Source organism: Lutra lutra, chromosome 9 (assembly GCF_902655055.1).
Source record: "Lutra lutra chromosome 9, mLutLut1.2, whole genome shotgun sequence".
NCBI classification, from domain to species: Eukaryota; Metazoa; Chordata; class Mammalia; order Carnivora; family Mustelidae; genus Lutra; species Lutra lutra.
In genome coordinates this window covers 96,934,011-96,957,598 of record NC_062286.1, presented here as the reverse complement: position 1 = coordinate 96,957,598, position 23,588 = coordinate 96,934,011, and the positions used below count along the sequence as shown (strand labels likewise).

At 37.1% G+C, this 23,588-nt stretch overlaps 1 protein-coding gene across 2 annotated transcripts in view; it reads left to right on the top strand.

The window, feature by feature from the left end:
- Positions 1 to 23,588, top strand: part of XRN2 (5'-3' exoribonuclease 2) — a 93,520-nt gene that overhangs the window by 56,097 nt on the left and 13,835 nt on the right. For both annotated transcript variants that reach the window (XM_047744889.1, XM_047744888.1), the window contains 7 exons: positions 4,797 to 4,880; positions 6,438 to 6,535; positions 7,555 to 7,634; positions 8,834 to 8,890; positions 17,687 to 17,755; positions 17,850 to 17,981; positions 19,398 to 19,525. In XM_047744889.1, the coding sequence (XP_047600845.1) occupies positions 4,797 to 4,880; positions 6,438 to 6,535; positions 7,555 to 7,634; positions 8,834 to 8,890; positions 17,687 to 17,755; positions 17,850 to 17,981; positions 19,398 to 19,525 (648 nt within the window). The remainder of the gene's footprint in view (positions 1 to 4,796; positions 4,881 to 6,437; positions 6,536 to 7,554; positions 7,635 to 8,833; positions 8,891 to 17,686; positions 17,756 to 17,849; positions 17,982 to 19,397; positions 19,526 to 23,588) is intronic.

Genomic DNA, 23,588 nt, shown 5'->3' with positions numbered 1-23,588 from the left:
CCTCTGGTAACCAACAGTTTGTTTCCTTATCTGTGAGTCTGTTCCTGTTCTGTTTGTTCATTTGTTTTGTTTTTTAGATTACATATATAAATGAAATTGTATGGTATTTGTTTTTCTCTGTCAGGACTTGTTTCACTTAGCATAATACTCTGTAGGTTCACTAATGTTGGAAATGGTAAGCTTTCTCTTTTTTATGGCTGAGTAGTATTTCATTTTTTATATATGTGTGTATACAGACACACACCACACCTTTATCCATTTGTCTGTTGATGGACACTTGCGTTAGTTCCATACTTTGGCTATTGTAAATAATGCTGCAGGGAACATAGGGGTGCATTTATCTCTTCAGATTGCTATTTTTCTTTTCTTTGGATAAATATCCAGAGGTGGAATTGCTGGATTGTATGGTGTTCCTATTTTTAACTTTTTGAGAAACATCCAAACTGTTTCCCATTGTGGCTGCACTACTCTGTGTAAGAGTTCCCTTTTCTCCACATCCTCACACTTTTTTTTTTTCTTTTTGGTAATAGCCAATCTTAAAGATGTGAGGTGATATTTCATTGTGGTTTTGATTTGCATTTCCCTGATAATTAGTGATGTTGAGCACCTTTTCATGTGTCTGTTGCCCATCTGGATGTCTTCTTTGGAAAAAAATGTTCAAATCCTCTGCCCATTTTTTAATTGGATTTTTTTTTTTTTTTTTTTTTTTGTATTAAGTTGTGTAAGTTACTTTTATGTTTTAGGTATCAACCCCTTATTGGATGTATGGTTTGGAAACATCTCCCATTCAGTAGGTCGCCTTTTTATTTTGTTGATTGTTTCCTTTGCTGAAACAAAAGCTTTTTAGTCTGATATAGTCCCATTTGTTTATTTTAGCTTTTGTGGCCCTTTCCTGAAGAAACTGGTCCAAAAAAAATATTGCTGAGGCTGATGTCAAAGAGCTTACTGCCTGTGGTTTATAGTTTCAGGTCTGACATCCAAGTCTTTAATTCATTTTGAATTTATTTGTGCATATGGTGCAAGAAAATGTTCTAGTTTTACTCTTCTGAATGTAGCTTTCTGGTTTTCCCCACACCATTTCTTGAAAAGACTGTCTTTTCCCATTGTGTATTCTTGCCTCCTTTGTCATAGATTAATTGACTGTATATATTTGAGAGTTTTTCTGGGCTCTCTGTTTTATTCCATTGATCTATGTGTTTGTTTTCATGTCATACCATACTGTTTTGATTGCTATAGCTTTGTAGTATGGTTTGAAGTCAGCGAGTGTGAGACCTCCAGCTTTGTTCTTTCTCAAGGTTGCTTTGGCTCTTGGTGTCTTTGTAGTTCCATACAAATTTTAGGATTACTTGTTCTAGTTCTTTGATAAATGCCAGTGGTATTTTGATAGGGATTGCATTTAATATATAGTTCGCTTAGGATAGTATGGACATTTTAACAGTATTCTTCCAATCCTATCAGCATGTAATATCTTTTCCATTTTTTTGTGTCTGTTTTTTTTAATAATAGCCATCCTAATGGGTATGAAGCAGTATCTCACTGTGCTTTTGATTTGTATTTCCCTAATTATTGGTGATGTTGAGCATTTTTTTTATGTGCTTATTAGCTATTTCTGTATCTTTGGAGAAATGTCTTTTCAAGTTTCTTTGCTCATTTTTGAATTGGGTTTTTGTTTTTATTTATTTATTTATTTATTTATTTATTTTATTTTATTTATTTGACACAGAGAGATTACAAGTAGGCAGAGCAGCAGGAAGAGACAGAGGGGAAGCAGGCTCCCTGTTGAGCAGAGAGCCGATGCGGGGCTCTGTCCCAGGACCCTGAGATCATGACCTGAGCCGAAGGCAGAGGCTTTAACCCACAGAGCCACCCAGGCGCCCCAGTTTTTGTTTTTGTTTTTGTTTTTTTTTAAGATTTTTTTATTTATTTATTGGACAGAGAGAGAGATCACAAGTAGGCAGAGAGGCAGGCAGAGAGAGAGGAGGAAGCAGACTCCCCACTGACTAGAGAGCCCAAAGCAGGGCTCGATCCCAGCACCCTGGGATCATGACCTGAGCCGAAGGCAGAGGCTTAACCCACTGAGCCACCCAGGCACCCCCGGTTTTTGTTTTTATATTGTAGGAGTACTTTATATATTTTGAACACCAGTCTCTTATATATGATTTTGTATTTATTTTCTTCCCTTTTGTGATTGTCTTTTTACTCTGTTTGATAGTGTCCTTTGATGCACAAAGTTTTTAATTATGAGGGAGATTAAATTTTTGTTTGACTATTTTGTCGTTCCTGTGTTTTTGGTGTTGTGTGCAAGAAGTCATTGCCAAATCCAGTGTCATAAAGCTTCCCCCCCTGTTTTAGGATAATTTTACAGTTTTAGCTCTTAACATTTAGGTCTTTGATCCATTTTGAGTTTACTTTTGTATAGGGTGTAAGATTAGAGTCCATCTTCATTCTTTTGCTATGGATGTCCATTTTCCCCAGCACCATTTGTTGAAACAACTGCTCTTTCCCCATTGAACAATCTTGCCACCCTTATTGGAAATCATTTGACTATGTATCTGAGGGCTTACTTGTGGGCTCTCTATTCCACTGCCTAATACGCCTATCCTTACGCCAGTACCAAACTGTTTTAATTACTGTAGCTTTAGTAAGTTTTGCCGTCGAGTGATGGGAGTCCTCCAACTTTATTTTTCTTCTTCAAGGTTGTTTTGGCTCTTTGGGGGCCCTTGAGATTCCAAATGAATTTTAGGATGAGTTGAAACTCAGACCTTTAATATTTTTATATTTTATGTAAGTATTTTCAGTTATTAGACTGCAGCAAGAACATAACTTTCTTGAGGTCAAATTTAGTACTGTGAGGAGTTATAGTTATTCCCCCATGTCTTTAAAACTTGTTAAAAGTAATGGTAATACTTAAGTTCTTACCTAAGTTGCATGTATCTTAAAATTATAGAAGATAAAATATATCTGGGTAGTTTTTTGACATTTACTGAATCTTGCAATGTTGTGTTTTTGTAATATTTCCTTAATATATGTAAGAGGAATATAGCATACCCATTTCGAATGCTACATATTTTATATGTGAACAGAGTTTTTTAAGTCCTTTGATTAGAGTCACACAGTGGCTGAACTAAGATTGGACCCAGGGAGTGTGACTACTATGTATTTACCTAAGTGCTACTACTTGGGTTACTTGTGTTGTTGAGGTAGTGCATGTTAACGTAATAAATAAGTACTCGGGAGAAATTAGCTGTAAATGTCATTTTTACTATCAGCTCACTCAAGAACTAAATTTATCACATCTGGGTATAAGGCGTTTCTTTCTATCCTGCCCAGTAGGGCTGATTTGTTGCTTAGTAACCTTATTGCTTTCATTAGCACTGCAAGTTGCTTACCAGTTGGAGCTGGCTTTTAGAGTTGATATTGTAGGACAGTCTTTCTGATTATTTGTTAGTCTTAAGTGTATGACTAAACAAAACTTGAACAACTCCCTGCATTTTTTCCATGTAAATGTTCACCAGTAGATGAAACAGCCTAACTTTGGTGATAGATGTTAATATTCTTGAAATCACTTTTTAGGCCCTTCACAATTCACTTAGTTTCTTTTTCTTTTTTTTTTTTTTTTTTAATATTTTATTTATTTATTTGACAGACAGAGATCACAAGTAGCCAGAGAGGCAGGCAGAGAGAGAGGAGGAAGCAGGCTCCCTGCTGAGCAGAAAGCCCGATGCAGGGCTCGATCCCAGGACCCTGGGATCATGACCTGAGCCGAAGGCAGAGGCTTTAACCCACGGAGCCACCCAGGCGCCACACTTAGTTTCCTTTTAACGTTAAAAAATGCATATTTCCCTTCTAGATAATGAAATTGAACCTGTTTCTAAACTTTGAAAATATGGTAGCTAAATAATTAATGACAACTTTGGGAACCTTTCATTTCTCTCATTTTAAAGGGAACAATTACAATTGTGGCAGTTTTGACTGGCAATAGTTTCAAAATTATTTAGCTCTAATTAGCATTTCTCTTTGCTGTTTATTTTACACTTTTTATTTTGTCAAAAGACTACTGTATACAGTATAACATAAACATGTGGTTCAATAACTTCGTGTATCTTTCTAGAAATAGATACTGTATCACTGGTGTGCTATTTTGAAAATTATGAATGTAGGTTGAAATAAAACAATTACTTTAATTCCAGCACATTCCATAGGACAGTTTTCAGCCTGAATATGAACAACTTGGATCCTACCCAGCCCCCAAGATTACTTAAGCAAGTCCTTAAACACTTTTTATATCTAAATTAGTTATTATGTTTTAAAATGTAAAAAACAGAATGCTGTGCAGTTTTAGAGCTGGAAGACATTCCATTTATTTATTCACATTGAACAGACCTTCTGAATATTTTAGTTGAAAACCAAGTCCTAGAAAGATGAAAGGACAAGTTCAGATTCTTTTCAGATTAACTGGCTTGCTCAAGGGCATCCTCATAAGTAAGGCAAGAGAACATAGACTGGTGTCCAGGTGGCCACTTGTTCATTTAATTTAAAAGTTTTATCATCATGGAGTTAAGATTCTGCAAACATGGTTTTTCATATGAGCTATCTTAAGGATGGAAAATATATGAAACTTCTTTCTTCTCTGAACACATGGAAAGTATTTGCATCTGAGATTTGAATAGAGTTCAATTCCAAAATGTTTTTACGCCAACAGAGATATTCTACTAGAAATGTTTATTTGAACGAGTAATAAGTGGAATTTGGGTGATCCTAATAGTTCAGTTGTTGGTGTGCATTTCTTTCTCCAGGTGTTGCTCTGTTGCCTTTTGTGGATGAGCGAAGGCTGCGAGCTGCTCTAGAAGAGGTATACCCAGACCTCACTCCAGAAGAGAGTAAGAACTGTGTTTCTACTTTGTCTCAACATTGAGTCTGTATCTTATAGACTTTACATTTCTGTATAATATTAGACTCTTTTTTCCATTTGTCAAATTTCACATATAGGGGGCATAAACCATTGGTTTTTACTTCTTCATAAGAAAAATCAACTTTGCTTTTTAAAATGTATTATCCAAATTGAATAGTAAATACTATTTTTTTTTTAACTTACAAGTGTTAGATTTATTAAAAAGCAATACTTTAAGGGGTGCTGGTGTAGCTCAGTCAGTTAAGCATCTGACTGTTGATCTCAGCTCAGTTTTTGGTCTCAGTGTTGTGAGTTCAAAGTTCACAGTGGGCTCCCTGCTAGTTGTGGAGCCTGCTTTTAAAAAAAAAAAAAAAACACACAAAAACAGCATTTCAGGAATATCCTTTGACTTTCTGATCCCCCCCCTTTAAAAAACATACATTTATTTATTTATTTATTTATTTATTTATTTATTTATTTATTTATTTTAGAGAGGGCAAGCATGCATGAGCGGGGGTAGGGGAGGAGTGAGAGGAAGAGAGAGAATCCTCAAGCAGGCTCCGCCTTGAGTGTGGAGCCCAACGTGGGGCTCAGTCCCAGGACCTTGAGACCATGACCTGAGCCGAAATGCAGAGTCAGCCACTTCACCTACTGTACCACCTAAGTGCCTGCTCCTTGACTTTTTGATTCTTACATGACATGCACGCACAAAACTAATTTTCCATGCTGTGAGTGTATTAATTTCCTCTCTATCCCTTCTTCCCTTCATCCCCTCCAATAAGTTAACTTTGTTTAAAAAGCTGTGTTGAAATAAAGGCATTTACTTAGTTTGCTTACCTGAAATGTTATTGGTACAGAGTGGCATTTAAAATACTGACAGTTAAAAGTGTTGGGAAATTGCAAAGCTAGACTCTATTGGAAAATTTATTTAATACCAGTATAATAAACCTACAGAAATAATTTCTCTGTCAGCCATCCTTAGAGTAGTCTTTGTTATCAGATGGTGTAATTTGTTTGGGTTTGCTCAGGAAATGGTTATGTATTTCTTACAGTAAGAAATTGAGTTCTATATAAGTTTATCCCTTATCTTACAATACTATATTGAAATATGTTTTAGTGATAATATTTTCTGATAGTCTTTGATCTTCGAAACCTTAATGTCAAACTTGTTTTTCTTCTACAGAGACCTCACACATTTAGGTCTGTCACTTTTAAATTATTTTTTGTAGGGGTACTCAGCCCTTAAGTGTCTGTCTGCCTTCGGCTCAGGTCATGATCTCAGGGTCCTGGGGTCAAGCCCCGCATCGGGTTCCCTGCTCAGTGGGAAGCCTGCTTCTCCCTCTCCCACTCCCCCTGCTTGTGTTCCCTCTCTCGGTGTGTCTCTGTCATATAAAAAAAAATCTTTAAGAAATAAAAAGTATATTTTATTGTAGACCTTATACTAAAGTTTTAAAAATTTAGATGTTTCTTTTTATTTTATTCTCATAAAAGTTGCTCTTGCAGATATAATTGTTTGATCTTATTTCTTTCCTTATTTTCCCCCCAGCTAAAAGAAACAGTCTTGGAGGTGACATCTTATTTGTGGGCAAACATCACCCACTCCATGACTTCATTTTAGAACTCTACCAGACAGGTTCCACAGAGGTATGGTTTCTTTTTCCATCATGAAGTGCTTTTAGACAGTATAATTATTCGGTTAATTCATCAGAAATACATTTGTTAAATTTTGATAAAATAGAAACAAATGGGGTGCCTGGATGGCTCAGTCAGTTAAGCTTCTGCCTTCAGCTCAGTCATGATCCTGGGGTCCTGGGATCAAGTTCCACATTGGGCTCCCTGCTCAGCAGACAGTCTGCTTCTCCCTCTGCCGCTTCCTAAAGCTCATGGACACATGCTTGCTCTCTCTCAAAAATAAATAAATAATATCTTTTAAAAAAAGAAAAAGAGGGTGTCTAGGTGCCTCAGTGGTTTAAGGCCTCTGCCTTCGGCTCAGGTCATGATCCCAGGGTCCTGGGATCGAGCCCCACATCGGGCTCTCTGCTCAGCAGGGAGCCTGCTTCCTCCTCTCTCTCTCTCTCTGCCTGCCTCTCTGGCTACTTGTGATCTCTGTCAAATAAATAAAATCTTTTAAAAAAAAGAAAAAGAAAAAGAAGAAAATGTACCATTTTAATCTTTAAAAACCATTTTAAAAGTGTATAATTTTGTGGCATTAAATCTATGTACAGTGTTGAGCAGCCATTCACCACTATCCACTTGCAGAATTTATCTTCCCAAACAGAAACTGTTATCCCTTAACAATACATCATTCTCTCCCCTTATTTCTGATAACCTGTCTTCTACTTTCTGTCTCTGAATTTACCTGTTTTTGGAAGTGGAATAAATGGAATCCTATAATATTTGTCCTCTTGTGTCTGACTTATTTTACTTAGTGTAATGTTGTCAAGGTTCTCCATGTTGTAGCATGTATCAGGGCTTCCTTTTATGACCATAATGTATATATACTGCATTTTCTTTATCCGTTCATCTGTTGATAGAAACTTGGGTTGTTTCCTCCTCCTGGCTTTTAAGAATAATGCTACTATGAACTTTGGTGTACACGTATATGTGTGAGTCCCTGCTTTCCATTCTTTTGGGTTTATGATCAGGAATGCATTTTTCCACAGCCAGTGGATGTACCACCTGAACTATGTCATGGGATGCAAGGAAAGTTTTCTTTGGATGAAGAAGCTGTTCTTCCAGATCAGTAAGCATTCATTTGTGCACATTGGGGTGACTGGGAGGAAGTTTAGCTAGCATTTTTTCCTTGTTGCCCAAATGTTTTATTTTCTAGTAATAGTAAGAAAACAAAACAACAGAAAACCTTCTGGACTATTAAAATACTTGGGGTCAGAGCCCACCTCTTTAGTCTAGTAGCTGTATCACTGTGTGCAGGGAGCCCTGGGGGTCTCTAAAGCCCTTACAGGAGATCCATGAGTTCACAGCTATTTTTATAATTATAATAAGATGCTATGATATTATTTGCTTTTCTCATTCTCTTTCTCTCTTGAGTATACAGTGGAGTTGTCCAGAAGCTGAATGTAGTGTGATAGCTATCTCAAGAGATTGAATCAGAAGCAGATAAGAGAATCCAGCTATTAAGATAGATATTAAGCCAGATATTAAAGAAATTTTCAAAAATGTAAGACAATGACACTTCTTTTTTTTGCTTTGTAAAATAATTTTTCATTAAAAATGTTATTTATGTTAACATGTAATAGGTTTATTACTGTTATCTTTAAATTAGTATTTTAGAAATTTCTTAGTTTTAATTTTTAATAGGTAAATATTGATACACATAACCAACATAACCAGAAGCTCTTTGAGGTCCTTGATTTTTAGAAATGTTTTAAAGGGGTTCTGAGATCAGTGTTTGGGAATTGCTGGTCAGTTGTATCTTCCTCTTTTGTAGATAATGGATGGTTTTCCAAAGTGATTATACTATTTTGTAATCTTAGTGGCAGTTTGTGAGAGATCTTGTTGCTCTACATTCTTGCAAACCCTTGGAATTGATTGTCATGACCTTAATTTCTGTCAGTTTAGTGGATGCTTATTGGCACCTTGTGTCTTACAGTTGCATTTCTCTGATTACTAATGAAATTGAATGCCGTATGGTATATTTATTAGCCATTAGATTTCCCTCATTTATCAAGTACCTGTTCTGTTCTTCTGTGGTCCTTTCCCTGTGCCCCTTTTTGGTTTGTTTGTAACCTTTACAAATTCTGGTATAAGTCGTTTGGCCATAATAGTTTTCTAGCAAGCAAGGAAGACAGGGTCCTCTTTTTAAAGATGTAATTGGTTGTGTCATTTTTTTGTTGGTACATTTTAATGATTTTTCTTTCCTAAAGCAACATCTTAATTCCACTTGTCCAAAAGGTTACAACTTACTCCCTTCTTTCTCTTTAGGATAGTATGTTCTCCTGTCCCCATGTTACGGGATCTGACACAGAACACTGCAATCAGGTAAGTCTTCGAAAATTCATATCCTTTGACCAAAACACAGCTCTGAACTTGCAGATAAGTTTAAGAAGATCCCTGAGTCACAAGGAAATGGCAGCTGTTATTCCACCAGTGCTTTGAGATTGGAGAGTCCCTGTGTTGCAGACCTCAGAACAGAGCCTCTTGACTTTAAATTATGTATATTGTTAAGGTTACTGATTTAACAAGCTTGCTTCTCTGCTTACTGGTTTCCCCTGACAACCTCTTAATTCTTCCTGGATTAGGAAAGTGGGAGGTAGAAAGTAGGAGTTTCTAAGAGTAGTTTACTACATAGGAGCAAACAGACCTCTTTACCTCAGAGACCCACACAGCTTCTCTGTGTTATAACAGATTATTTTAATTATATTTGCAGGTGTGGCCCTGCAGAGTTTAAAAACAAAACTATTACATACTTTATTTTGGTTGAGATAGAATAAATTTGCGGAAGTGTTTACCAATAATTATTATAAACTAAAATTAGATCATTTCTGCTACCTAGAAAAATGTATTTCATTTCTTTTTTTTTTTTTTTTTTCAATTTTTTTTTAAATTAACATAATGTATTTGTTTCAGGGTACAGGTCTATGATTCATCAGTCTTACACAACACACAGCACTCAACACAGCACACACCCTTCCCAATGTCCCAACACCCAGCCACCCCATCCTTCCCACCCACCGTATTTAATTTCTTACATTTCTTCATACAGCATTCTGTATGTGTAAAATATAATGTGACTGTTGAGAATAAAAACCAACACACTTACTATTCATTTGCTTAATTCTTGTATGTAATTACAAATCTCGATTGCAGGATTTATGTTACCATTTTCTTCAGTCTTTAGGCAAGACTAAGGAAAACACATCCTAGTAATTCAAGGATTTTGTAAAAGCCTGCTTGGAAGACTGTTAGTGAATCCTTCTCTCCCAGTCATTGTTACTATTTCTGTTACTCTTCGGAAGTATTTTGGATTTTATTTAAATTTATCATTGTAAAGTGTGAGCATATTCATTTTCCTATTAATAGATTTAGATAGAAAGCAACTGCCACTTTAGAGGGGCTTTTATTTAAAGAAAACTGTCATGAATTTGGAAATCTTTCCAAATTAGTTGCTTTTATCTTTACACACATTTTTAATTTATCTTTACATGTAATTTGTTCTGGCTCTCTGTCTTTGGACTCTTCTGTTAAGGGTGGAGTTTAGAATTGTGGGCCATGCTCTTGCACCCATCACAAATAGTCTGGTTCAGGTAGATCCAGTGTGGACACTGTATTAACCCATGGGATCTCTCTGCCTTGAAACAGTGCTTCAGGTCAGTTAATCCTACCAGTTCTGTCTTTGGATTGTCACATGCTTGCTTGTGCTCCCCAGTTCTGCATGTTTTCAGGGGCCTTTCTGCCCAGCCCTCTAGAAGTACTTAACTTTTTTTTTCTACTTAACTTTACAATTAGGACAGAAAGACTTGTCCAAGGGAAGAATTACAAAATTGGCAAATCCTCTAACTTCTGTTTGTATGGTGGTGTTATTGTTGGCTGGTTGGTTCTGAGCCTGAAGAAGGCCTTTGGTATTATTTGGTATCCATTGTGTTCTCCTAAGATTATTAAACTTAACAAGACAAATACCAGATCTAGGTGCAAATTCAGACATATGTTGAAAACTTCATAATAAAATCGATTTGAGTTACTGTTCTGGAGATTTGTGAAAGACCACATTAACTTTTACCTTACGAGCTAATTTTCAGTGTTTCCTATGAGGCGTAATGAGGTTGATCCAGTTTATTGCAGTTTTTGTGTGTGTGTTTGGGGGCTTGTTTTTCATCCCAGTCTTGTGTTTGTTTTACAAATGAAAATCTGAGAATGCAGGCTCTGGTACCAATTGCTGGTTATTTCTGTTTTGACTCCTGTCATTTTTTTCCCTTCTCTGTTTGTATGCATCCAATATTCCATCCCATATTTGAGAAGTTCTTCAAGTTGAGTTTAGGTGGGGTTTTCCTACTACATAGCTCTTACCTGTAGTGTTAAAAAGGCATATGATAGAGGTTATTGAAGTGTTTAAGTTCCTAGAAGGACTCTTAGAAAAATACAGTCAGCTGTGACCTAGGAGCTCTCCCTCCCCACCCAATTCTGATTCCATAAATCAGTCAACATTATTAGTAGCTTAACTTTGAATAGAACAGAGCTATCTCTCATATTTTTCCTCATCCCATTCTTCACCATTGTAATTTGCTTAGATGTAATATTTTTAGACTAATTCTTTGTTAACTTCAAATATAGGGGCGCTTGGGGCACTCACTCAGTCAGTTAAGCGTCTGCTTTCAGCTCAGGTCATGATCCCGTAACAGGCTCCCTGCTCAGCAGGGAATGTGCTTCTCTTGCTCCCTCTGCCTCTTCCCCTGCTTGTGCTCTTCCCTGCCTCAAATAAATAAAATCTTGGAGGGGGGGGAAACCTTTAAATATATAAAACCTCATATGATCTTAAAATTAAATTTTCTTCCCACTGCAGTGGTGTAATTTTCTATTCATCTGGAGTAGAGAGACAGACAGACAGACAGACACACACACACACACACACAGAGCCTTTGTTTTACCTCAGACTCACCGTTCTGGCCTTCTTTGTCCAGTGCCCCCCATCATTTCTCCTTGCTGATCTCCCCTTTCTGTCCCTGACCGTCCTGTTGCTCTGCTCTCTTTCACTATGTGCTTTGGCTTCTCATTCTATCTTAATTCCTATATCTATACAACTGTTCTGTATTTTCTTTTTCCCAATTGTTTTTTGTTTCTGGCTCTTCCCAGTGAGCCTGTGTTGTAGGGGTTTTTGTTTTTTGGGGGTTTTTTTTTTTTTTTTGCTTTTTTCCTTTGAGTTTCTTCTGAATTACTGTAATGATTTCCCAGCTAATTTATTTGATTCCACCTTCCCACTGAATCTACTGGCATATGATATGAGGCTTGTCTTTGTTAAACACTGCCGCTCCTCAGAAATCTTCACTCTGTATTGTCAGTGGAATTATAATTCTTTGCTTTTTGAAGGCCTGTCCTGGTTTGGCAGAGCTATGGCTCTGTGCCTGAATCCCCACAGTTCCTCAAGGACACCTGCCTCCTCCTTCAATGCAGGCTCTTCCCATGAGTATCCCATTGACTTTTGTGCCTTCCTTACATTGTTTGGAATGTTCGTTCCTTTATATCTTATCTTTCATAGCTTTTCTTCTCTTCTGAAATGTAATGTGAAATTTATATATTCTTATGTGTTATTTTTATCAGTAGCACTGTTAAGATTTTGGTTGTTTTTTTTTCTTTTTTGTTTTGTTTGTTTGTTTGTTTTCTCCTAGCACCTGGCATAGTTCTAAACCTGTGTAAAAGCCCAGGTGTTCATAGTGTTCATAGTGTCAAAGCCCAGTGTTTGCCATCATCTTCCAGCAACCCTTATTCCTTCAGAGGAGTGTTTCTCAGACTTTCTATGAATCAGGCAAGGGGTAGGAGGTTTTCTAAAAATGTGAATTTTTTTTTTAAGATTTTATTTATTTATTTGTCAGAGAGAGAGGGAGAGAGATCGAGGGAGCACAGGCAGGCAGAGTGGCAGGCAGAGGCAGAGGGAGAAGCAGGCTCCCGATGCGGGACTCGATCCCAGGACGCCAGGATCATGATCTGAGCTGAAGGCAGCCGTTTAACCAACTGAGCCACCAAGGTGTCCCTAAATATGTGAATTTTTAATGTAACCATTACTGCAGTATTTGTAAGACTCATGGTTGGCAAGCAGATAACTTGAAATCAGAAGCCTAGAGGAAGGGGAATACATAGAGTCAGTCACAGATTTGATGGTGAAAGCTCTTGGGAGGGCTTAATTTCCACTACCTGGTTAGCCTCCTCTGATAGAATGTCAGAAAAGATATCTTAAGTCCTATAAACTTAAGTGCTTTAAAATGTCAAGCATATGAATCATGAAGTTTTTCTTACAAGAACAGTTTGCATTGGTATGCTGATTTAGCATTAATTAAGGAATGTCAGGGGAAGGTAGAGTAAAAATATGTAACTTGATATTTGGAGTTTTCTGCTATCTTTGTGAAGTGTGCTAGCACTCAAGCAGTAATAGTACTTAAAATAGCATTTCTAAGGCTAATTCTTAAAGTGAATTGAGTTGGAAAGGGGTGTTGTACATTCCATTCCTTTTCTGTTGAGACTTTGCTACAGTATTTTCTTCTTACTAATAGTGTCTAAAGTGCTACTTGTAATACAAATAAAAGCACTGCTCAGTTTTGTTATTTTCAACAATGCTTAGGTTTATAGTTTTTATATTTTGTCCTTAATGTGCTTGTGATGACAGTTAGGTGATTAAAATAACAGGGAGGTTCCCTACCAACGGAAGGATCCATTATGCTACTCCTGGACATGATGGTCTGGTAGATAGATGCCTAGGCTTTGTAAGTCAGCTCTGTGCCACCTGGAAGAAGTGGTGAAAAACGCTTGTGTTTACAGAGTTAGATGAAGCAGTACACATCTAAACACAGTTCTCTTACCTCAGAAGGGCCACCTGTTGAATCTATAAGCTGTTCTGTTAATTCATTTCCTCCCTGAAGGTGCTTTTGTGTTATCTCAGTGTTACTGCTTTCTCTCCCCTGACTCGCTCCACAGTTAAGCTCTTTTGTTTCTGGTGGTAGAAATTGTCAAGGATTAATCTTGTTTTTCTTCTTTATTATTTCTGTTTTTATTTTTTATTTCTATTTTTATTTATGTATTTTATTATAATACCATCATTTTTGTTATTTTAGTTTTTCTGTTTATAAGAATTTTAATTATGTAAACCTGAAAAAAATGAAGGAACTTTGAAAGGTTGGGTCTCAATAAAGTTCCCCTTTGGGACTTTGACTAATGGGCTCCTGCCTGGTTTATGTGTTTCAGGTTTTGTTTTTTGTCTTTTTTTTTTTAAGATTTTATTTATTTATTTGACAGAGATCACAAGTTAGGCAGAAAAGCAGGCAGAGAGTGGGGGAAGCAGGCTCCCCACTGAGCAGAGAGCCTGATGCGGGGCTCAATCCCAGGACCCTGAGATCATGACCTGAGCCACCCAGGCGTCCCTGTATTTTCAGTTTTTGGAGAGGTTTGTTTAAGTTGTGGCTGGTGTTTCACATTGGAAAAGTACAGTTGAGTTGTGCTTTTCTTTTGTTTTATTTTCTAAAAATGTAATAGTTCTTAGTATATATTTTTGGGAACAAATTACTTTAAAAAAAACCGCCCTGAACCAGTGAAAGCTTAACTCATTTTAGGAGAAAATAAGTCTTCAAATTGTTCTCCAAGATCCAAGGGAAAAGAATGCTTTAATCTTTGAGATCAAAAATAGCATCACTTGTCTTCAGTGGGGACCTCCAATTTTATTTTTAGATGCTCCTTTTCTGTCTCCTAATAGTTTGTTTCCTATGAAGTATATAGATCACTCTGTTGAGATTGGTTCTGAGGGTAAGTAGGGGAGATGTTGGAGATTTTTTTCCCATTATCTTAGAAATTTTTTCCCTTTTAGAACATGACCATGAATGATGGAATTTTTAAAGCAGTTTTATTGAGGGACAGTTGACAGTAAACTGCACATATTTCATAAATAAATGGGTTTGTTTTCTCAAACACTGGTTTCGGCTGTCTTATTATGTCTCTTGTAACCATTATCCTTCAGGAGAGATTATATCTGTGAACCTGGGGTTCTCTCTTCTGCCTGGGAACTCGTTACCTTGACTGTTTCTTTCATTTAGTTTCCATTTTTCTGTACATCACTTGCAGATCTTCATCTCAAGCCCTCACCTGAATGTGATCTTCATTCTAGTTCCAGCCCTGCCATTTCTTTTGCCTATCCAGCATTCCCACCTCCAGTGCCTATTGAAGGCCCTTACCTAGACTTTGTCGATGATCTTTCGGTTCTCTCTTTCTTCTCTCTTACACACTGTTGCCAAGAGTTTCTTTTTGAGTTGCATTCCTGATCATGTTTACTCCCTGACTACCTGAAGTGATTTCACATTGTGGTCAGAACAGGCTCTCAATGACATTAACCCAGTTTGGCCAGCCTATGTTCCTGCTCACCTCTGTTCACAAACTTGCTTGCTCCAATCTAGCTCTTCTCAGCTGAGGTTTCTCTTGGGAGTTAAGGCTTGAGACATTGGGATGCCTGGGTGGCTCAGTTGAGTGACCAACTCTTGATCTCAGCATGGATCTTGATCTCAGGGTCATGAGTTTGTCTCCTGTGTTTTGCTCCACGCCCGGTTCCATGCCCAACTCTACTTAAATTTAAAGAAAAAAAGGCCTGGATGCCTGGGCAGCTCAGTCAGTTGAGCCTGCCTTCTGCTCAGCTCACAATCCTGGAAGTCCTGGGATCGGGTCCTGTATCCGGCTCCTGGCTCAGCGGGGAGTCTGCTCCCTCTAACCCTGCCTCCTCTGTGCCCTCTCTCTCTCTCTCTCTCAAATAAATAAAATCTTTACATAAATAAATATATAAATGATTTTTAAATGGCCCTCAGGCCAGTTCTCAAACTTAAAGCATTCATTTCATGTAACCAGTCGGTTTGTGTCTTATTCCTTTAGAATGGGACTAGTTATATGTCTTTCTTGGGAGAATTGAGAATGTAATCACTCAGATCATTTGTATAGGGATGGCTTCTCTCCCAGATCCCTATTGAGAAGGCTGCTTCAATTAAAATGAGCTATTCCTTAGTACCTTTGGAAGCCCTTTCCATGTCTTAGTTACATTAATTTCTTCCCATTCTGTAACCAGTCCTGTCCCACTTTATATCATGACCTCTTGGATGATGTTTTCCTTGGTCCCAGGTGAAAGAATCCTCTTCCCTCTCCCCCTTGCACACATGCTTTTATCCCATACTAACAAAGACATGAGTGGAAGGTATGTGTACACACATATCCTTTGACTCAGCATCTTTTCTGTGTCTGTTATTGCCTTTTCCACTTTCTTACAAAAATGTTATTAAATATTTCCTATTTCCTTTATCAGAAGGGGAGGCAAGCTTGATGCCTGGCCAGGATTTGTACCCCCCAAGCCCACCCTGAGACTGTGTATGCTGTGGGAACTCTTAAAGTTTGTTTGGTAAACTGCTGAAAAGCTCTGCTGACACAAAGATAACTGCTTTGAGACATTCTAGTTGCAAGTCTTGCTTTTTATTACTGATTTTCTCTCTTTACTTTGTGTCTGGAAGGCCCTAACGAACCTCTGTACTTAACTACCATTTTCTCTGTCACCCTCTTAAACCTGTAACACTGCCCTAAGCCACTTTGCCCAGTAGAGAACATTTGAGATAAAGACAGTTGCCAGTGAAGAGTGAATTGTAAGAGGAATTGATTCAGTAAATGAAGTGTTGTTTAGCTGCTCTTGAGATCAGCATTTTTATTATAAATGAAGTTATTTTTGTGTACTTAAAATGTAGTTAAATCCCAGTGCTACGAAAGTAGGTCCTAATAATTTAAAGTGGCAATATTTGAAGAGAAAAAAGTTAGCTATCTAAAATGTCAACCAGTTCAATAAAACCTTCTTGAGTAGAAAGTAGAACTGTCAACCAGTTCAATAAAACCTTCTTGAGTTTTCCTGCCTCACATTGAGGTCTTTTATCCATTTCAAGTTTATCTTTGTGTATGGTGTAAGAGAATGGTCGAGTTTCATTCTTCTATACATAGCTGTCCAGTTTCCCAGCACCATTTATTGAAGAGACTGTCTTTTTTCCACTGGATATCTTTTCCTTCTTTGTTGAAGATTATTTGACCATAGAGTTGCAGGTCCCCATCTGGACTCCCGAATAAAACCGTTTTCAAGTGTAATCATGGAGGAATTTTAGAAAATAAAAAGCACAAAGAAGGAAAGGAGATAATTATACAGAGCATATCACTGATTACTTTTTTGAATATATGCCTAGGCTGTTGTATACATATTGAAATGTCAATTGAGGATTCCATTTTTATGGAGAACCATAGTTTCTTTAACCAGTCCACTATTAAATCCCACACTTAGGTTTTAGTTTTTCAGCATGAATACAAATGTCGTGAGCATCCTTAGGTATAAACCTGGTACAGATCCAGAATCCAGAAGAGGCATTGCTATATCAAAAAGAAAACTTAAATATTTACCAGGCTTCGGGACATGCAACCCCACCAGAAAGGAAGCTTGATCCAGCTTATACTCAACAGTCTGAGTATACAGATTTATAAAATACAATAAGCTTTTTGTGTAGTTTTCAAATTGTGACTGTTCCTGATACAAGGGAAACATTAAGAGAGCATGATAGAGGGCTACAACTGGGAAATTTAACGTTTTTCCCCATAGATTATTTGTGTTCACTTTCTGATTTTGTGAGTATTTCTAGTGGCATTTGCATCTTTTCTTTCTTGCCACAAGAACTAATTTTCCCTAAGATGCTGGAGGGTAAGTCTTTGCCCCACACTAAACAAAATTTATTGTCTTTTTGTTGTTTGTAAACCTCTTCCCCCTGTCTCCAGTATCCTGTTGGAATTTCTCAAGATTTGAAGCAGTGTCTGCTTCTTCTCTCTGATCACCCACAGTTAGCTAGAGCATGGCTTTTCCCACAGAGAAATTTACATGTAGACTGTGTACTAGGGATTAGCAGCACTTTGGTGAAAAAGATACTTAGCTCTTTGGCAAAACTATTGATTAAAATAATTTTTGGAGAGAAGACTTTTGAATTTTAGTTACTCTTTTTAAACATGAAAAATACCTCAGTTTACATAATAGTTGAGCCAAGGTAATATAATGAAGTCATTAAATTGTATGTTGCTCTCTCCTAGTATTAATTTTAAAGACCCACAGTTTGCTGAAGACTACATTTTTAAAGCTGTAATGCTTCCAGGAGCAAGGTAACAATGCGGTTATAAAATATGAACTATCTCATTTTATTTTGTATGAACAGTGTTTATTCCAGTACTAAATATTGTATTTTCAAATGGTCAGAAAACCAGCACCAGTACTGAAACCTAGTGACTGGGAAAAGTCCAGCAATGGACGGCAGTGGAAGCCCCAGCTTGGCTTTAATCGGGACCGGCGGCCTGTCCACCTGGATCAGGCTGCATTTAGGACTTTGGGGTGAGTAGTAGGTTGCTGTCCTTTGTATGTTTTGCTTTTTTTGAATCATTCACAAGGATTAAGTTAGTATTTATCCTACAAATATTTAAGAGACCATTAATTGAAACTACTTGGCAAATATTTTAATGACTTTGATACTCTCATGCTCTTCATTTTTAAAATTCACTTCTGTTTCTTTGGTTTATGCTTTATGTGTTATTTGAAAATTCTGTTATTTTCTCTTAAAAGGTTCTCCTGTCTTTCTGACAGATCTTTCAAAGGAATAGAACATTCTCTTTACCTTCAAGAAAGTTTTAGCTGAATTAAATGTATGGCAGAATCTGTTTAAAGTGTTAATCAAGGGGCGCCTGGGTGCCTCAGTCAGTTAAGCGTCTGCCTTCAGCTCTGGTCATGATCCCAGGGGACTGAGCCCCCCATCAGGTTCCCTGCTCAGCAGGACGCCTGCTTCTCCTCTCCCACTCCCCTTGCTTGTATTCCCTCTCTGTCTTTCTCTGTCAAATAAATAAGTAAAATCTTTTAAAAAAATAAAGTGTTAATCAATACATTACAATATATGATGCATAATATATAGCAAGTACATAATACAGTATATGATCAGTACATGAAGATAACTCAACTTTGATCCATATTCCTACTTCTTAGAATTTATCTTGAGAAAATAATTTTAGAGGGGCATAAAGTTATATGCCCAAATATATAGTGCATTATTAATAATAGTAGTACTAAATGAGAGGAATAGTTTAATAAAATGAGACATCACCATAGTGAAGTAGTGAATAGTGAAGTAGTGAAATAGTGAAGTACTCAATAGGTATACATCCTATAATTACGAAGACAACGAAAAATATAGGGAAATGTTTCATAGAATTGAAAATGGCAAGTTATAGAGCAGAAGTATATGTAGTGATAGCAATAGCATGGGTCCTTGAGGGCAAAACTTAAATATGATACAAAAAAGAAAAGTAGACTCACTCTTTACATTAATAATTAATTATCAGGGGCGCCTGGGTGGCTCAGTGGTTAAAGCCTCTGCCTACGGCTCGGGTCATGGTCTCAGGGTCCTGGGATCGAGCCCCACGTCGGGCTCTCTACTCGGCGGGGAGCCTGCTTCCTCCCTCTCTCTCTGCCTGCCTCTCTGCCTACTTGTGATCTCTGTCTGTCAAATAAATAAATAAAATCTTTAAAAAAAATAATAATTATCAGTTAAGAATCTTGGTGTGGCAAACAAACATACGCTATCACCCTTACCATTGGTACTATTTTGAACTTTGTTAATTATAAATCTTTTAAGTTTGTATTATCTTTATCAGATCTAGTAGTAAAGGGACAACTACTAGCATTTATTTAATTTATATCAGCTGTCATGTAATGAATCTGTCTATAAATTTTTTTCTGGTTGGTGGGATCCTTTTACAGCCATGTTATACCAAGAGGCTCAGGGGCTGGCGTTTATGGCAATGCTGCACCACCACCTGCAACTTATCAGGGGAACTTATACAGGCCGCTGTTGAGAGGACAAGCCCAGATTCCAAAACTTATGTCAAGTAAGTTTTTACAAATTGATATTTGACATGCTAAATGAAATATTACAGCAAAGGTTGGTTTCTAATCTCATTGCTGGAAAGATGTATTTTATCAGGGCAGAGATAGTGGACTATAAAAACATAGAAGAATTATAAGGGAATGTAAAGTCTTTCAGATACTTTTATTTTGGCTGTATATAGTTAATTGAATAATATGAATTGGATTTCTTATTTTCATCTATAAATATGCCACAGTGAACCTGTGTGTGTGAAGGAGGTGTGTGGAGTGAATTGCTGTTTATTCCATTAATACAAGTGTGGGGCAGTTAAATCCAGTGCAGTAGATGTGGAATTACAACCTCTTAATCAACTGAAAGACCATAGTATCTCCCTTTCATGATGCACATTGTATGTTGTGATGCATGTTAAGATAAAGCCAGGTATTGCTTTAGGTAGGAATACTCCTTTAACTTCGTGGTTCTGTGAAAATCTTGGCCTTTCCCTGACCCCTTGTAACCTGTTTTGTGGACAGAAGTGGTTCAGAAATGTTACCCACTGAAAATAATTACATGGCATTTGGATTATAGTGGAAAAGGAGAAGAAGGAGTTAAATGTTAGGCTTTTTATAGATTTTGTATTGATTTTAAATTGTGTCCCCATTTTGTTATTTTTTGAGCTTTGTGGCTGTGTTCAAGTCTTGTGCCAGGTTCTAAAAACCATCTTCTTCATAAAGCCTTTGCTTCTCCATTCCTGATTATCTGGTTGCTACCCAACCAAACTGGGACAGCATGGTGGTAGGGAAGACATGATGTGACTGTGGCAAGATGCTAAACCTTTGTTAAATCTAAGTGTTACTTTATTCAGTTTCTTTCTGATTGTTGGAAATATTTCATGCAAATTAAATTAACAAAAACAGGGGGCTGCTCTGAGAAATCTTTTTAAACCAAAGTTGTAGTTGTCAAAGAAATACCAGATTAATGCGAAGATTGTTGGGGAGTATTTATCCTATGTGCCTACCACTGTTTTCATGCTAATTAAGTTACAGGCCCACCTTTTTTTTTTTTTTTTTTTTTTTTAAACTACTCAGATTTTCCTATTTTCCTGGTACAGTATCCAGGAAGAAATTGGTTCTGAAGGTCTCATTCTGTCTTAGAGCTCTCTCTTTTCAGTGTATTCTCTCTTCCTGTCTATCTCTGTCTCTCTCTCTCTCTGTGGCTTTATGACATTGAATGGAACAATATTAAGACTACATGAAAACTATGGAGTTCAGAGGTTTTATTCTATTTAGTGAAACACAGAAAGGGCACAGAGTTTAATGGGCCTTGTGGGGATCTGCTTATTGCGATAGATTACTTAGCTGCTTTCCCCCTAAGATTTAGCAAATGACATTTCTGAGTATTTCCATATATATATCAAGCTATGCCACATTCAACAGAGAGGTCTTGGAAGAGTCACCTATGCCCTGACATTTTACTAGTAAATGGTGAAAGCATATCCAGCTTTTGATAAAGCCAGCTGTTTATTGACACATTCCTTATTAGTTCCTTTTTTTTATGACTCTTCATCATGTACATCTATCCATAATGGTATCATAGCTTCCAAATAGGAAGAAAAAAATGAGATGCAGAGTGCTAGAACCAAGTATATTCTCTATGGCTTAGGTTAGCTGGTATTTCTCAAAATGATGGTTATGAGGCATTTCTGAGGTTGTTCCATTTAGTAAACTTTGAGAAATTTGGAGAGAGGTTTGATCAGCAAAGGTGAAAGCATGTGTTCTCCATTATGTAGCTTCCTTTCATTTCATGTTTCCTAAGGCCCAGTCTCTGGACCTGCTGTCACCATAATCCAGATTATCACCCAGACAACTACTTAAAACCTTTGAAAATCTTTTTTTTCCACTTAAATTGATTGATTTTAAATATAAGATTATATCAAAAGTATATGACATTGTATTTTTTCAAATATGCCTAAAAATAAGTACATAATTATGAAGATAAAATGTTTGTTCACAGTCCCCAGAAACTGATTTTATATACCACCCGTGGTATGCATACCACACTTTGGGAAATATTCCCTAGATCTTCTAGGGAATCATAGACCCATATGGGAATCTATAAAAACCATGGACTGCCTTCACAGAAAATAAATCACTTACTCAGTATGGTGTTCATGTAAATCCAGGTGCTTCATTCTCAGGTCCCCTTTCATCCTGCAGGATCCATCTCCAACAGTAAGAGTAAGAAGAAAGTCAGGAAGGTCTTTTATTTATCAAGGTCACATCAGAGGTAAAGAATTTCATGTCTTTCACGGCCTGTAATTTTTTATAGTTCTTAAGTTTGTCGTCTTCATCAACAGTCAGCTCTTACCAGATTAGCATTTGTGCATTTTATTTCAAATAGTAGGGTCACCTCTCCCTTTTTATTACCTTGAATCTCTCATTTGCCATTGTTACCAGTCTTATGAGTGACTTTAATTAGAATCTATTTCAGTCAGAGTCTCTATTTTAATTATATCATTAAAAATAAGGAATATGTTTTGTAAAGTAGGGATTGATTTAGGGCAAGAAATGAGTGTCCCTCTCTGCCTGGTGACTTGTGAACACTGAGCCACCTGAGCATTAATGCTGGGACTTTCAAAGGGAATGGGAATGGTAGGAATGAAAAAGTTTATGGGAAAAAATCAGTAGGAATGTGCTATTCAAACTGAGCCTACTGAGGGGAATTTGGGCTACTCTGGCTTGATGGGGAAAAAAAAAAGAGTTTAAAATATATGGCAAAAAGTCAGGTGGTATTAAGCTTAGAATAACTGGGGGCGCCTGGGTGGCTCAATTCAGCGTTTGCCTTTGGCTCAGGTCATGATCCCAGAGTCCTAGGATCAAGCCCCTCATTGGGCTCTCCCTCTCCCACTGCTTGTATTCCCTCTCTTGCTGTCTCTCTTGTCAAATAAAAAAATAAAATCTTAAAAAAAAGAAAAGCTTAGAATAACTAGTACAAAATTCTGGGAGCATAAATGGGAACCAATTAAGAGGGTGGGAAAACTGATTTTTTTTTCCTCCATACTTTTAGTGACATTTTAAATGGATTTTACCATAATACATGTTAATTAAAGGAAACATGGCAGATAATAAAATATAAACACCCGTAATCCCATGGTCCTGCAATAAAGCAGTAGTTTCTTTCATTATATTCTTACATGCAATTTTTGAAAATTGGATTATTATACATGTATCTTCATATGCTTTTTTATTACAATGTAACATATAAGGTTCTGAGTCATAAGTGTGAGGTTTGATTAATTTCTATTCATGTAACCACTGCTTTGATCAAAAAGTAGAAAGTGACCAGTCTCCAGAAGGCCCCCGTTATATTCTTTCCCAGGTGCCACTCCAGCCCATTAAAGTAATTATTTTCCTGACTTCAGTGTCATAGATTTGTTTCATCTGTTTGTTTAATGGACTCTTAACATGATTGACCTTTTTGAAGATTTCCCCTCTTTTGTTCCGTATTTTGTTTCTGAGATTTATCTGCATTGTTTCTGTAGCAGTTCGTTCATTCTCACACCTCCTCTGCTCCATCAGTGACTGTGTCGTCATTTCTCTCTCTTTGGGATAGTGTTTGGGTTGGTTCCCGGTTTGGGGCTTCTGGAGTAGTACTGCTGTGAAATTCCTGTGTGTCTTTGAGCACACGTAAGTAAACATCTCTAATGGGTGGGTATGTACAAGTAGTGGAATTGCAAGGCTAGGGTCACGTGCATGTTCAGCTCTCGTGAATAAAAATGCCAGACACATTTCCCAAGTTAATTCAGTTTATACCAATTTACATTCCTTTAGCAGTGCAGGGAAGGTCCAATTGCTCCACATTCTTACCAGCCCTTGGTATTGTCAGTCTTTACACCTGTAGCCAGTCGCTGGATGGGTAGTGGTCTTCCATTGATATTTAATTAACATTTTCAGATGTTTTAGCCAAAATTTTTTTCTGATTTTTCTCCCCATGAATCTGTCAAGATGGTAACCAAAGTGCATGTGTTAAGTACATTTATTTTTCCTTCCTGTCTTAATTAGATGTGTGGAATAATGTTAATTCAA